Source organism: Nerophis lumbriciformis, linkage group LG16, assembly GCF_033978685.3.
Source record: "Nerophis lumbriciformis linkage group LG16, RoL_Nlum_v2.1, whole genome shotgun sequence".
Classification (NCBI taxonomy): domain Eukaryota; kingdom Metazoa; phylum Chordata; class Actinopteri; order Syngnathiformes; family Syngnathidae; genus Nerophis; species Nerophis lumbriciformis.
Window position 1 is genome coordinate 30,820,153 of NC_084563.2, and position 15,715 is coordinate 30,835,867.

At 35.1% G+C, this 15,715-nt stretch overlaps 1 protein-coding gene across 2 annotated transcripts in view; it reads right to left on the bottom strand.

Annotated features, from left to right (window-relative positions):
- The window catches only part of serhl (serine hydrolase like), a 61,197-nt gene extending 50,664 nt beyond the window's left edge, over positions 1-10,533 (bottom strand). For both annotated transcript variants that reach the window (XM_061976973.2, XM_072914916.1), the window contains exons 1-3: positions 8,637-10,533; positions 5,187-5,324; positions 4,868-4,981 (exon numbers count right to left, since the gene is read on the bottom strand). In XM_061976973.2, the coding sequence (XP_061832957.1) occupies positions 4,868-4,981; positions 5,187-5,324; positions 8,637-8,697 (313 nt within the window). In that variant the 5' untranslated portion in view covers positions 8,698-10,533. The remainder of the gene's footprint in view (positions 1-4,867; positions 4,982-5,186; positions 5,325-8,636) is intronic.
- Positions 10,534-15,715: the final 5,182 nt, after the last annotated feature.

Here is a 15,715-nt window from a genome sequence, read left to right on the forward strand (position 1 = left end):
GCCCGGCCAAACTATGAAAAAAACTGCGACTTATAGTCCGAAAAAACACGGTACTTAGAATATGTTCCCCATACTAAAGTGTTACCAAAAACATATAACTTTGTCTTGAATTTGGAAAAAAAAAAAACATTTTATTTTTCACTAAAGAAGGGTTCAGTGAATGCGCATATGAAACTGGTGGGGTTTGGTACCTCCAACAAGGTTAAGAAGCACTGCCTTAGAAACAGCTGTGGCTATGTAATCAGAAAAGGTCCAAATAAATGAGGAGCGCGTGGGAGACTGTAACTGAGTGTGCAGCCCCAAACGTTTCTCCTCATGAGCTAAATTGAATCCTGTCTCTGTGTGATTCCTTGCTTCTTGTCTTGTCTAATAGATGTCATCGGTGTTTGAACCTGACAACAGCCCCGAAATGTTGGTGTTGTTGTTTTCATTTCGATGCCCCGCCCTCCACCGTTTGACCAATTAGAAAGTCCGTGAATGTGTCACATCCAGGTTGCCATCTTGGTCTGGCTACTGCCACTGGTAAAGTTACTAAACATGCCAGACCTTATTTATAAATGGTTGATTTATATAGACTGACAAGTTTCGGCTACCTTGCTTCTGCAGCCTTCACGCTAACATCACGTGACACCTCTGATGAAGGCTGCAGAAGCAAGGTAGTCGAAACTTGTCAGACTTTACCTTACTATATAAATCAAGCATTTAGAAATGCACATCAGTAGGCTAAATGAACCTCTTCTGTTAATTGTCAGTGTATTTGTAATTGTGATGTATAGGTTTTATGACATTTGTGAATGTTTTGTATTGCATTTCTGGTCATTTAAACTCACTTGCTGTTAAGACATGCCGTGAGGAGACTGGTGTGCTGCAGAGTCGTGCGTTAATGCTGTCGCATTACTTCCTGTGTATTTCATAAATACGCCACCTGTTTCGGCTAAAGGCAACCACCGAATGCCACCCGTGGCATTCTGAGCAGATGCCCGAACCACCTCATCTGGCTCCTCTCCATGTGGAGGAGCAGCGGCTTTACTTTGAGCTCCCCCCGGATGACAGAGCTTCTCACCCTATCTCTAAGGGAGAGCCCCGCCACCCAGCGGAGGAAACTCAATTGGGCCGCTTGTACCCGTGATCTTGTCCCTTCGGTCATAACCCAAAGCTCATGACCATAGGTGAGGATGGGAACGTAGATCGACCGGTAAATTGAGAGCTTTTCCTTCCGGCTCAGCTCCTTCTTCACCACAACGGATCGATACAGCGTCCGCATTACTGAAGAAACTCAGTAACTCTTCACGATCCACTCTTCCCTCACTCGTGAACAAAACTCCGAGGTACTTGAACTCCTCCACTTGGGGTAAGATCTCCTCCCCAACCTGGAGATGGCACTCAACCCTTTCCCGGGCAAGAACCATGGACTCGAACTTGAACTAGGCTGCGAACCTGTGAACAGTGAGAGCTGAAGATCCTGGCCAGATGAAGCCATCAGGACCACATCATCTGCAAAAAGCAGAGACCTAATCCTGCAGCCACCAAACCAGATCCCCTCAACGCCTTGACTGTGTCTAGAAATTATGTCCATAAAAGTTCAGAACAGAATGGGTGACAAAGGGCAGCCTTGGCGGAGTCCAACCCTCACTGGAAACGTGTCCGACTTACTGCCGGCAATGCGGACCAAGCTCTGACACTGATCATACAGGGAGCGGACCGCCACAATCAGACAGTCCGATACCTCATGTGTATACCAAGAATGTGAATATGGTTACCTTTGTCTCATCATTGTGCCGACCCAGAACAGTTACATATACACTGTATATACATATAGATATATATATATATAGGACCCCTGATTTACACCACAAGGAAGTGTTTTAAATGTAGATTAAACTCATCATGGGTCCCATTTTAAATGCTAGTCTAGAATAGAATACAATAGAAAGTACTTTATTGATCCCTGGGGGAAATTCAGCACCACAGTTCGCTCACAATAAACAATAAACCTTTAGGTATTTTTTGCATGTGAATAATATAAATACAGTCTATTATACAGCATTATTCACATGTGAATAATATAAATACAGTCTATTATACAGCATTATTCACATGTGAATAACATAAATACAGTCTATTATACAGCATTATTCACATGTAAATAACACAAATACAGTCTATTATACAGCATTATTCACATGTGAATAATATAAATACAGTCTATTATACAGCATTATTCACATGTGAATAATATAAATACAGTCTATTATACAGCATTATTCACATGTGAATAATATAAATACAGTCTATTATACAGCATTATTCACATGTGAATAACATAAATACAGTCTATTATACAGCATTATTCACATGTGAATAATATAAATACAGTCTATTATACAGCATTATTCACATGTGAATAATATAAATACAGTCTATTATACAGCATTATTCACATGTGAATAATATAAATACAGTCTATTATACAGCATTATTCACATGTGAATAACATAAATACAGTATATTTTACAGCATTATTCACATGTGAATAACATAAATACAGTCTATTATACAGCATTATTCACATGTGAATAATATAAATACAGTCTATTATACAGCATTATTCACATGTGAATAATATAAATACAGTGTATTATACAACATTATTCACATGTGAATGATATAAATACAGTATATTTTACAGCATTATTCACATGTGAATAACATAAATACAGTCTATTATACAGCATTATTCACATGTGAATAATATAAATACAGTCTATTATACAGCATTATTCACATGTGAATAATATAAATACAGTGTATTATACAGCATAATTCACATGTGAATAATATAAAAACAGTGTATTATACAGCATTATTCACATGTGAATAACATAAATACAGTCTATTATACAGCATTATTCACATATGAATAATATAAATACAGTCTATTATACAGCATTATTCACATGTGAATAATATAAATACAGTGTATTATACAGCATTATTCACATGTGAATAATATAAACAGTCTATTATACAGCATTATTCACATGTGAATAACATAAATACAGTCTATTATACAGCATTATTCACATGTGAATAACATAAATACAGTCTATTATACAGCATTATTCACATGTGAATAATATAAATACAGTCTATTATACAGCATTATTCACATGTGAATAACATAAATACAGTCTATTATACAGCATTATTCACATGTGAATACTATAAATACAGTCTATTATACAGCATTATTCACATGTGAATAACATAAATACAGTCTATTATACAGCATTATTCACATGTGAATAATATAGATTCAGTCTATTACACAGCATTATTCACATGTCAATAATATAAATACAGTCTATAACACAGCATTATTCAAATGTGAATAACATAAATACAGTCTATTATACAGCATTATTCACATGTGGATAACATAAATACAGTCTATTATACAGCATTATTCACATGTGAATAACATAAATACAGTCTATTATACAGCATTATTCACATATGAATAATATAAATACAGTCTATTATACAGCATTATTCACATGTGAATAACATAAATACAGTCTATTATACAGCATTATTCACATGTGAATAATATAGATTCAGTCTATTACACAGCATTATTCACATGTCAATAATATAAATACAGTCTATAACACAGCATTATTCAAATGTGAATAACATAAATACAGTCTATTATACAGCATTATTCACATGTGGATAACATAAATACAGTCTATTATACAGCATTATTCACATGTGAATAACATAAATACAGTCTATTATACAGCATTATTCACATATGAATAATATAAATACAGTCTATTATACAGCATTATTCACATTTGAATAACATAAATACAGTCTATTATATAGCATTATTCACATGTGGATAACATAAATACAGTCTATTATACAGCATTATTCACGTGTGAATAACATAAATACAGTCTATTATACAGCATTACTCACATGTGAGTAACATAAATACAGTCTATTATACAGCATTATTCACATGTGAGTAACATAAATACAGTCTATTATACAGCATTATTCACATGTGAATAATATAAAGACAGTCTATTATACAGCATTATTCACATGTGAATAACATACATACAGTCTATTATACAGCATTATTCACATGTGGATAATATAAATACAGTCTATTATACAACATTATTCACATGTGAATAATATAAATACAGTCTATTATACAGCATTATTCACATGTGAATAACATAAATACAGTGTATTATACAGCATTATTCACATGTGAATAATATAAATACAGTGTATTATACAGCATTATTCACATGTGAGTAACATAAATACAGTCTATTATACAGCATTATTCACATGTGAATAATATAAAGACAGTCTATTACACAGCATTATTCACATGTGAATAACATAAATACAGTCTATTATACAGCATTATTCACATGTGAATAATATAAATACAGTCTATTATACAGCATTATTCACATGTAAATAATATAAATGCAGTCTATTATACAGCATTATTCACATGTGAATAATATAAATACAGTGTATTATACAACATTATTCACATGTGAATAATATAAACACAGTCTATTATACAGCATTATTCACATGTGAATAATATAAATACAGTCTATTATACAGCATTATTCACATGTGGATAACATAAATACAGTCTATTATACAACATTATTCACATGTGAATGATATAAATACAGTCTATTTTACAGCATTATTCACATGTGAATAATATAAATACATTATACATTTACAGTACATGTACAGTCAAAAGGAACATATGTATTATATATAGCTGATATGTATTTGAATATCTTGTACAACTCACCATCAACAATTCTGCGAATATCAGCCACATAAGCCGAAAACGTGTAAAAGACCCCAGGAGGACGATGCGAGGACAGACCGTGACCTGCCAGGTCCACCGCCACGTATCGGCACTCTGGCAGGAAGTCAAGGACAAGAGAAGCGTATTCTCATTAGCAGATTAAAAAAAAAAGCACAGAAGCATGAAAATATATGTTGAGATGAATCATCCACACGCGACAGTCATTTTTATATCATCGTTAAATATGCAGCAATAAAATGATGTTGAACTGTCAGATTTGTATTCAAAACAAATATATGTACAAGTTCAACTGACTGACCTTTGGGCAGAAGTGGAACCAGAGTGTTGTAGGTTCCACTGTTGTCAGCCCAGCCGTGCAGGCACAACACAGGACGCCCATGGTCAGGACCCCACGCTTTACCTCGGATTTCCCCCCAAGGAACTGGTATGGAGAGTTCTGGGCAAAAACAAACCTCACATATGTTGCTACCTCAACTTGAGAGTGTTTTGAGATGAGAGCAGTCTCTGGGCTAATTGCTATGCTTTGAGTTACAAGCAAATATTTGAGTTACAACCATCTCCGCCATTAGTTGGTGTAGCAAGTAAGTCTTACTCGCGAGCTAGGGATGGACGTAACTTTGTGACGTTCCAAATCATCAAAAAATACGACAGGGATTGTCGCTAGAAATTGGAAGCGTAGCACTGCTAGTCTGCCAGCCAAGAATGTTAAAATAATGTCTAAACGGCGAACATTTATCTATGAAAATATTGAGAAGCTGCTCCATAAAACTGCAGTTGTTTTTCATACAATTTTTATTGTCTAAAAAGGAGTTTTCATTATTCAAAGGCGTGTTACATGTCAACATTGCACTGCATTTGGAGCCAAGCGCTAAATAAATCAATTAAAAACGGGTGATGTTGATTTGAGATACAAGTGTTTTGAGTAAAAAGTTGAAAAGTCCCAACGATAGTCACACACACACTAGGTGTGGTGAAATTATTCTCTGCATTTGACCCATCCCCATGTTTACCACCTGGGAGGTGAGGGGAGCAGTGAGCAGCAGCGGTGGCCGCGCTCGGGAATCATTGGGTGATTCAACCCCCAATTCCAACCCTAAAGACCTGTGTCACAGAACCAATTCAGCTCCTAAGTCAGTGGGTCAGCAACCTGCGGCTCTTTAGTGCTGACCTATTAGCTTTTTCAAAAACTTATGAAAATGTAAAAAGATGAGGGAAAACATTTTTTTGTGTTAATATTGTTTCTGTAGGAGGACAAATATGACACCTAATTGTTATAAAGCCCACTGTTTATATGCTTCACTGATGAGCGTATTTGGCGAGCGCCGTTTTGTCTTACTAATTTTGGCGGTCCTTGAACTCACCGTAGTCTGTGTACATGTACAACTTTCTCCGACGCTGCCACAGAAAGACGTGTTTTATGCCACCCCTTCTTTGTCTTGTTTTGTCCACCAAACGTTTTATACTGTGCGTGAATGCACAAAGGTGAGCTTTGTTGATGTTGTTGACTTGTGTGGAGTGTTTATAATCCATTAGAAGAAGACAACCTGCAGTTTCCTTTAACTTGGACACACACATTTACAGTAAACCTTTGGTCATTCTAAAACAGTCATTTCCAGGAGTTATCTCATCCTCTGAGAAGTTTTACTAAGGTTTTCCAATGTTGTTAAAATGTGTAGAATAAATATTACCTTTCAACATTTCTGTCAATGAAGATTTACGTCAGCCTGTGACACATAGTCATTTTGATAGTAGGCTAATATAACTAATATAGACACTTACATCATGGGGTGTCTTCATTATAACACTTATATAAGACTTTTAAAGTCATTTTGATAGTAGGCTAATATAGACACTTACATCATGGAATGTCTTCATTATAACACTTATATAAGACTTTTAAAGTCATTTAGATAGTAGGCTAATATAACTAATATAGACACTTACATCATGTGTTGTCTTCATTATAACACTTATATAAGACTTTTAAAGTCATTTTGATAGTAGGCTAATATAACTAATATAGACACTTACATCATTTGTTGCCTTCATTATAAGACTTATATAAGACTTTTAAAGTCATTTTGATAGTAGGCTAATATAACTAATATAGACACTTACATCATTTGTTGCCTTCATTATAAGACTTATATAAGACTTTTAAAGTCATTTTGATAGTAGGCTAGTAAAGACACTTACATCATGGGTGGTCTTCATTATAACACTTATATAAGACTTTTAAAGTCATTTTGATAGTAGGCTAATATAACTAATATAGACACTTACATCATTTGTTGCCTTCATTATAAGACTTATATAAGACTTTTAAAGTCATTTTGATAGTAGGCTAATATAACTAATATAGACACTTACATCATTTGTTGCCTTCATTATAAGACTTATATAAGACTTTTAAAGTCATTTTGATAGTAGGCTAGTATAGACACTTACATCATGGGTGGTCTTCATTATAACACTTATATAAGACTTTTAAAGTCATTTTGATAGTAGGCTAATATAACTAATATAGACACTTACATCACGTCTTGCCTTCATTATAACACTTATATAAGACTTTTAAAGTCATTTTGATAGTAGGCTAATATAGCTAATACAAACACTTAGATCATGTGTTGCCTTCATTATAACACTTATATAAGACCTTTAAAGTCATTTTGATAGTAGGCTAATATAGCTAATATAGACACTTACATCACGTGTTGTCTTCATTATAACACTTATACAAGACTTTTAAAGTCATTTTGATAGTAGGCTAATATAGACACTTACATCATGTGTTGTCTTCATTATAACACTTGTATAAGACTTTTAAAGTCATTTTGATAGTAGGCTAATATAACTAATATAGACACTTACATCATGTGTTGTCTTCATTATTACACTTATATAAGACTTTGAAAGTCATTTTGATAGTTGGCTAATATAGACACTTACATCATGTGTTGTCTTCATTATAACACTTGTATAAGACTTTTAAAGTCATTTTGATAGTAGGCTAATATAACTAATATAGACACTTACATCATGTGTTGTCTTCATTATTACACTTATATAAGACTTTGAAAGTCATTTTGATAGTAGGCTAATATAGACACTTACATCATGTGTTGTCTTTATTATAACACTTATATACGGCTTTTAGTTTTTTGCGGCTCCAGACAGATTTTTATTTATTAGTCCAATATGGCTCTTTCAACATTTTGGGTTGCTGACCCCTGCCCTAAGTTGAGGTAGACGACTGTATGTCATTTATTTCACTCCAGTCTGTGTAACATGTATATGCATACAGTCTGTGTAACATGTACATGTATACAGTCTGTGTAACATGTATATGCATACAGTCTGTGTAACATGTATATGCATACAGTCTGTGTAACATGTTTATGCATACAGTCTGTGTAACATGTATATGTATACAGTCTGTGTAACATGTATATATATACAGTCTGTGTAACATGTTTATGTATACAGTCTGTGTAACATGTATATGCATACAGTCTGTGTAACATGTATATGCATACAGTTGAGTGTGTGTGTAAACAACCGTTACCAGTCGTTCAATTTGAGGACTTTCATAAAAGATTTAAGTTGTCACGATTTCCAGAATTTAAATTTGTTTTTTGACGCAGCTGGCAGAGGAAAAGTGTTTCAAAGTCTTCTCTACTAACGTTAATCCAACATGCTGGTATCGAAGTATCGACCCTTCTGACAACACCAAAGACAAAATTACCTGTTTGTTTCATTGCGAAGGTCGACAGGTTTCTGGCGGTTTTTTTAAAAACTCGGAGCATTGATGAATTCGCACAGCTTTACTCAGCACACAGTAAAGATTGAGGCCGGGATTTGGCAATTTGACAACAAAAACCGAACATTTACTCCGACTTCTGGAAGAAAATGCCGCTTGAGCCGACAGGTGCTGACGTTTCCGGGTTGGTTGTAACTTGTGACATTTACCGAACTCTCGATTGGACGCGCGCAGGGGGTGGAGCCACGGTGTAGACCAATCAGCGTTTAAAAAGGGGCAGGGCTCAGCGAAAGCGCCAAGGAGCGCGACGTAGCTCCATGGCGGCCATATTGGTAGGGGCAAAGTTTCCTTAAAGGCTATGGACACGTGTTGAAAATAACTCACAACTTGCTCATTTCTTCAACAATTTTCATGCAGTTTACTTTGATGTCAACGTCAAAACAAGTGCTATTATTACACTACATTTGCATTTCCTTATTTTATCTCTGAAAGGTTATTATCTGACAACTGGAATTATATCAAACTGATTTTGGATTTTGATTGGACGTGTCGTTGTGAAAATGCTTAAACAAAAATTAAAAAGTATGTTGGAGTTCGGGTGTTGGTGGAAGCCGTTAGACTCTATCCGCAGTCTTTCTTTGAACAGTCAGAGAGCGGGCATTCTGGGAGATTTCACAGGCGTTTATTAAAAACATTCCACAGGTAAAAATGTTACAGCGTTGGTCTCACTGCCGCAACAGCATTGTCGATTGCGTACGTATGCACACTTCTGCAAAAGTGAGCCCAGATGAAGGATTCCGAACTGTCTTTGTAGCAAAATGGGGCGGTATAGCTCGGTTGGTAGAGTGGCCGTGCCAGCAACTTGAGGGTTCCGGGTTCGATCCCCGCTTCTGCCATCCTCGTCACTGCCGTTGTGTCCTTGGGCAAGACACTTTACCCACCTGCTCCCAGTGCCACCCACACTGCTTTAAAAATGTAATTTAGATATTGTCTTTCACTATGTAAAGCGCCTTGAGTCACTAGAGAAAAGCGCTATGTATATATAATTAACTAAAGTTAACTAGCGGTTGAGAAGCGTAATCACACCCAAAACTCTTTCCTCTTGTATTTAATAAAACGTATTTGTCATACCTTTGCAAAAGGTGCCACTTTAAAAATAAACTTGCTCAAAACTGTTTCGGTCCTTTGACCTTTACATTTAACTGATTTGTCAAAGATTGGGACAAAAAATGCAGAAGATTTCGTTTTTTTGGTCGAAGGTGACTGAAGGGTAAAATAATTAGCTTTACTGTGAGTCAGTATTTGGTGCTTTAGAATGAGACTAAAAACCTGCAGTTAACAGCAGCGCTAGACCTTGGAACATCAATGCCTCAAGCAAGACTTGGACCTTCAGTGCAAACACGCTCAACTATTTGACTTTGCATCTTTCGTTCTGGCGTGACGACGATCCAAATGTGACGATGGTAGGATTAGTTTGGCGATGAAAGGTCAAGCAAACAACACAATGTCACACACGTGCATATCAGAGATGGCATTTGGAGAGACCCACTTGTGGGCGATAGAGGTGGTGCTGGGATACTCTCAGTGGTATAAAAGCTCCGTTTTTGATTGGGGTGGAGGTCACAGCGAGTATATCTCACTCGGATCATTTATATCTCTGCAGGTAGGTGACTTTAGCAAGATGTCAATACTACAACTAGATGTGTGAAAGCTCCAATGCTGTAGTTGAAGTGAATGTTGTATGAATGTAAGAAGAGTTTCAATGTGGAAGAGTTTGAATTTCCAGGAAAACCGGAATTTGTATTGGAACTTGGGAAAGTTTGATTTTGGATGTCCAGGATGAGTGGAATGGGTTGAATAGGTTGAAAAATGTGGTAATTGTGGAACTTGGAAAAAATGTCCCGTTCATTTCAATGTGAAATTCCTGGAAATTGGGGGGAAAAGCGAGATTTTTTTTTTTTTTTAGAAAATGATTAGGAGCATGAATGTCCTGAATTGGTTGGTGTTGGAATTGTTTAAATGGGTCAAGAAATGTTGTAGTAGTAACAGTTTTTTTAATTGAGAAATGGTATTATGGAATTTCGGGAAAACCGGGAATTTTTCAAGTTCTTAAACCAACTTGTTTTTTTGTCCTGACTAAGAGGAATGTTTTGACAGTGGAACGCTTGAAAAATGTGAAAGGAGTCATCGCAGTAAAAAAAAGGTAGGAAATAAGGTTAGAAAAAAACAGGAATTCCTGGAAATTTGTTGAGCGTGGAAAAATGGTTGTTTGAATTTCCAGGATGAGTTGAATGTGTTGAAGGTGGAATGGTTAGAATAGGTGGGAAAATGTGGGAATTGTGCAACTTCGAAAAATGTCCCATTCATTTCAATGTGAAATTCCTGGAAATTGGGGGGGAAAGCGAGATTTTTTTTTTTTTTTAGAAAATGATTAGGAGCATGAATGTCCTGAATTGGTTGGTGTTGGAATTGTTTAAATGGGTCAAGAAATGTTGTAGTAGTAACAGTTTTTTTAATTGAGAAATGGTATTATGGAATTTCGGGAAAACCGGGAATTTTTCAAGTTCTTAAACCAACTGTATTTTTTGTCCTGACTAAGAGGAATGATTTGACAGTGGAACGCTTGAAAAATGTGAAAGGAGTCATCGCAGTAAAAAAGGTAGGAAATAAGGTTAGAAAAAAAACAGAAATTCCTGGAAATTTGTTGAGCGTGGAAAAATGGTTGTTTGAATTTCCAGGATGAGTTGAATGTGTTGAAGGTGGAATGGTTTGAATAGGTGGAAAAATGTGGGAATTGTGCAACTTGGAAAAATGTCCCATTCATTTCAATGTGAAATTCCTGGAAATTGGGGGGGAAAGCGAGTTTTTTTTTTTTTTTTAGAAAATGATTAGGAGCATGAATGTCCTGAATTGGTTGGTGTTGGAATTGTTTAAATGGGTCAAGAAATGTTGTAGTAGTAACAGTTTTTTTAATTGAGAAATGGTATTTTGGAATTTCGGGAAAACCGGGAATTTTTCAAGTTCTTAAACCAACTTGTTTTTTTGTCCTGACTTAGAGGAATGTTTTGACAGTGGAACGCTTGAAAAATGTGAAAGGAGTCATCGCAGTAAAAAAGGTAGCAAATAAGGTTAGAAAAAAACAGGAATTCCTGGAAATTTGTTGAGCGTGGAAAAATGGTTGTTTGAATTTCCAGGATGAGTTGAATGTGTTGAAGGTGGAATGGTTTGAATAGGTGGAAAAATGTGGGAATTGTTGAAGTTTGAAAAATGTCCCATTCATTTCAATGATAATTTCATGGAAATTTGGGAATTTTGGGAAAAGCGGGAATTTTTTGGAAAATAAAAAATGTGAATGTTCTGAATTAGTTTAAATGGTAGGTGTGGTAATTTGTCAAAACGGTCGAGAAATGTTAAAGCAGTAACATTTTTAACTGAGAAATGGTATTACGGATTTCCTGGATTTTTGCAAAAACCAAGAAATTTGCCAATTAAAAAAACAGCTTCGTTTTTTGTCCTGATTAAGAGGAATGTTTTGATGATGTGAAGTGGGTTGAAAAATGTGGAAGGAGTAGTCGACAGAAAAAAGGGTGAAAAAAGGGTTTGAAGAAATGGGAATACTGGGAATTCCTGGATTTTTTTAGAATTTGGAAAACATATAGTTTGAATGTCCAGGATGAGTGGAATATGTTGAAGTTGGAATGGTTTGAAATCGGTTGAAAAAATGTGGTAATTATGGAAGTTACAAAAATGTCCCATTCATTTCAATGGGAACTTCCTGGAAATTTTAGGAAAAGCGGGACTTTCTTTTAGAAAATGATTAGGAGCATGAATGAGCTGAATTGGTTGGTGTTGGAATTGTTTAAATCAGTCAAGAAATGTTAAAGTAGTAACAGTTTTTAATTGAGAAATGGTATTACGGAATTCCGAAAAAAATGGGAATTTTTCAAGTTTTTAAACCAACTTGTTTTTTTGTCCTGACTAAGAGGAATGTTTTGACAAAGGTAGGAAATAAGGTTGGAAAAAACAGTAATTCCTGGAAATTTGTTGAATGTTGAAAAATGGTTGAAGGTGGAATGGTTTGAATCGGTTGAAAAATGTGGAAGTTTGAAAAAGGGATCATTCATTTTAATGGGGAAAATGTCCCTGAAAACTGGAAATTCTAGGAAATCCGGGAATTTAAATTTTGTTGTTGTTGTTGAAGTAGAGCACACAATTCCTGAACAGGCTGAATATTTTGAAGTTGGAAGGGTTCGAATCGGATGAAAAATGTGGGAGTTGTGGAACTTTGAAAAATGTTCCAATCTTTTCAATGGGAACTTCCTGGAAATTTGGGGAAAAGCGGGATTTTTTTTTTAGAAAATGATTAGGAGCATGAATGTCCTGAATGGATTAATTGGTTGGTGTTGGAATTGTTTAAATCGGTCAAGAAATGTTGAAATAGTAACCGTTTTTTTGTCCTGACTAAGAGGAATGTTTTGACAGTGGAAACGGTTGAAAAATGTGAAAGGAAAGGTAGGAAATAAGGGTAGAAAAAAACAGGAATTCCTGGAAATTTGTTGAACGTTTGAAAATGGTTGAAGGTGGAATGGTTTCAATCGGTTGAAAAATGTGGAAGTTTGAAAAAGGGATCATTCATTTTGAATGGGGAAAATGTCCCTGAAAACTGGGAATTCTAGGAAACCCGGGAATTTTTTTTAAATAATTGTTGAAGTAGAGCACACAATTCCTGAACAGGCTGAATATTTTGAAGTTGGAAGGGTTCGAATCGGATGAAAAATGTGGGAGTTGTAGAACTTTGAAAAATGTTCCATTCTTTTCAATGGGAACTTCCTGGAAATTTTGGGAAAAGCGGGATTTTTTTTAGAAAATGATTAAGAGCATGAATGTCCTGAATGAGCTGAATTGGTTGGTGTTGGAATTGTTTAAATTGGTCAAAAAATGTTGAATTAGTAACAGTTTATTAATTGAGAAATGGTATTACGGAATTCCAGGAAAACCGGGAATTTTCAAGTTCTTAAACCAACTTGTTTTTTGTCCTGACTCAGAGGAATGTTTTGACAGTGGAACGCTTGAAAAATGTGAAAGGAGTCATCAAACTAAAAAAGGTAGGAAATAAGATTAGAAAAAAACAGGAATTCCTGGAAATTTGTTGAACGTGGAAAAATGGTTGTTTGAATGTCCAGGATGAATTGAATGTGTTGAAGGTGGAATGGTTTGAATAGGTTGAAAAATGTGGAAATGGTGGAAGTTTGAAAAATGGATCATTTATTTTGAATGGGGAAAATGTCCCTGAAACCTAAGAATTCTAGGAAATCCGGGATTTTTAAAAAATAATTGTTGAAGTAGAGCACACAATTCCTGAACAGGCTGAATAGTTTGAAGTTGGAAGGGTTCGAATCGGATGAAAAATGTGGGAGTTGTGGAACTTTGAAAAATGTTCCATTCTTTTCAATGGGAACTTTCTGGAAATTTTGGGAAAAGTGGGATTTTTTTTAGAAAATGATTAGGAGCATGAATGTCCTGAATGAGCTGAATTGGTTGGTGTTGGAATTGTTTAAAATTGGTCAAGAAATGTTGAATTAGTAACAGTTTTTTAATTGAGAAATGGTATTACGGAATTCCAGGAAAACCGGGAATTTTCAAGTTCTTAAACCAACTTGTTTTTTGTCCTGACTAAGAGGAATGTTTTGACAGTGGAACGCTTGAAAAATGTGAAAGGAGTCATCAAACTAAAAAAGGTAGGAAATAAGATTAGAAAAAAACAGGAATTCCTGGAATTTTGTTGAACGTGGAAAAATGGTTGTTGGAATGTCCAGGTTGAATTGAATGTGTTGAAGGTGGAATGGTTTGAATAGGTTGAATAGGTTGAAAAATGTGGAAATGGTGGAAGTTTGAAAAATGGATCCTTTATTTTGAATGGGGAAAATGTCCCTGAAACCTAAGAATTCTAGGAAATCCGGGAATTTTTAAAAATAATTGTTGAAGTAGAGCACACAATTCCTGAACAGGCTGAATATTTTGAAGTTGGAAGGGTTCGAATCAAATGACAAATGTGGGAATTGTGAAACTTTGAAAAATGTTCCATTCATTTCAATGGGAATTTCGGAAAAAAGAGGGAATCTTTTGGAAAATGCAAAAGAAATTAATGTTCTGAATGAGTTGGAAATGAAATTGGAGTTGAAATGGTTGGTGTTGGAATTTTTCAAAACGGTCGAGAAATGTTGAAGTGGTAACATTTTTAATTAAGAAATTGTTTGACGGAATTCCTGGAATTTTTCCAGTCAAAAAAAAAACTTTGTTTTTTGTCCTGACGAAGAGGAATGATTCAACGGTAGAACGGTTGAAATGGGTTGAAAAATGTGGAAGGAGTAGTCGGCAGAAAAAAAGGGTAAAAAAAAGGTTTGGAATACTGGGAATTCCTGGAATTGTTTTGAAATTGGAAAAATTATAGTTTGAATGTCCACAATGATTGGAATGTGTTGAAGGAGGAATGGTTTGAATCGGATGAAAAATGTGGGAGTTGTGGAACTTTGAAAAATGTTCCATTCTTTTCAATGGGAATTTGATGAAAATTTCGGAAAAAGAGGGAATCTTTTGGAAAATGCAAACAAAATCAATATTCTGAATGAGTTGGAAATGAAATTGGAGTTGAAATGGTTGGTGCTGGAATTTTTCTAAATGGTCGAGAAATGTTGAGAAATTGTATGACGGAATTCCTGGAATTTTTCCAGTTAAAAAAACAACTTTGTTTTTTGTCCTGGTTAAGAGGAATGATTCAACGGTGGAACAGTTGAAAAATGTGGAAGGAGTAGTCGGCAGAAAAAAAGGGTGAAAAAGGTTTGGAAAAACTGGGAATTCCTGGAATTGTTTTGAAATTGGAAAAATTATAGTTTGAATGTCCAGGATGAGTGGAATATGTGTGAATGAATTGAATCGCTTGAAAATGTGGAAATGGTATAAGTTTGAAAAATGGATAATTAATTTTGAATGGGAAAATGTCCCTGAAAACTGGGTATTCTAGGAAATCCGGGAATTTTTTCAAATAATTGTTGAAGTAGAAATTC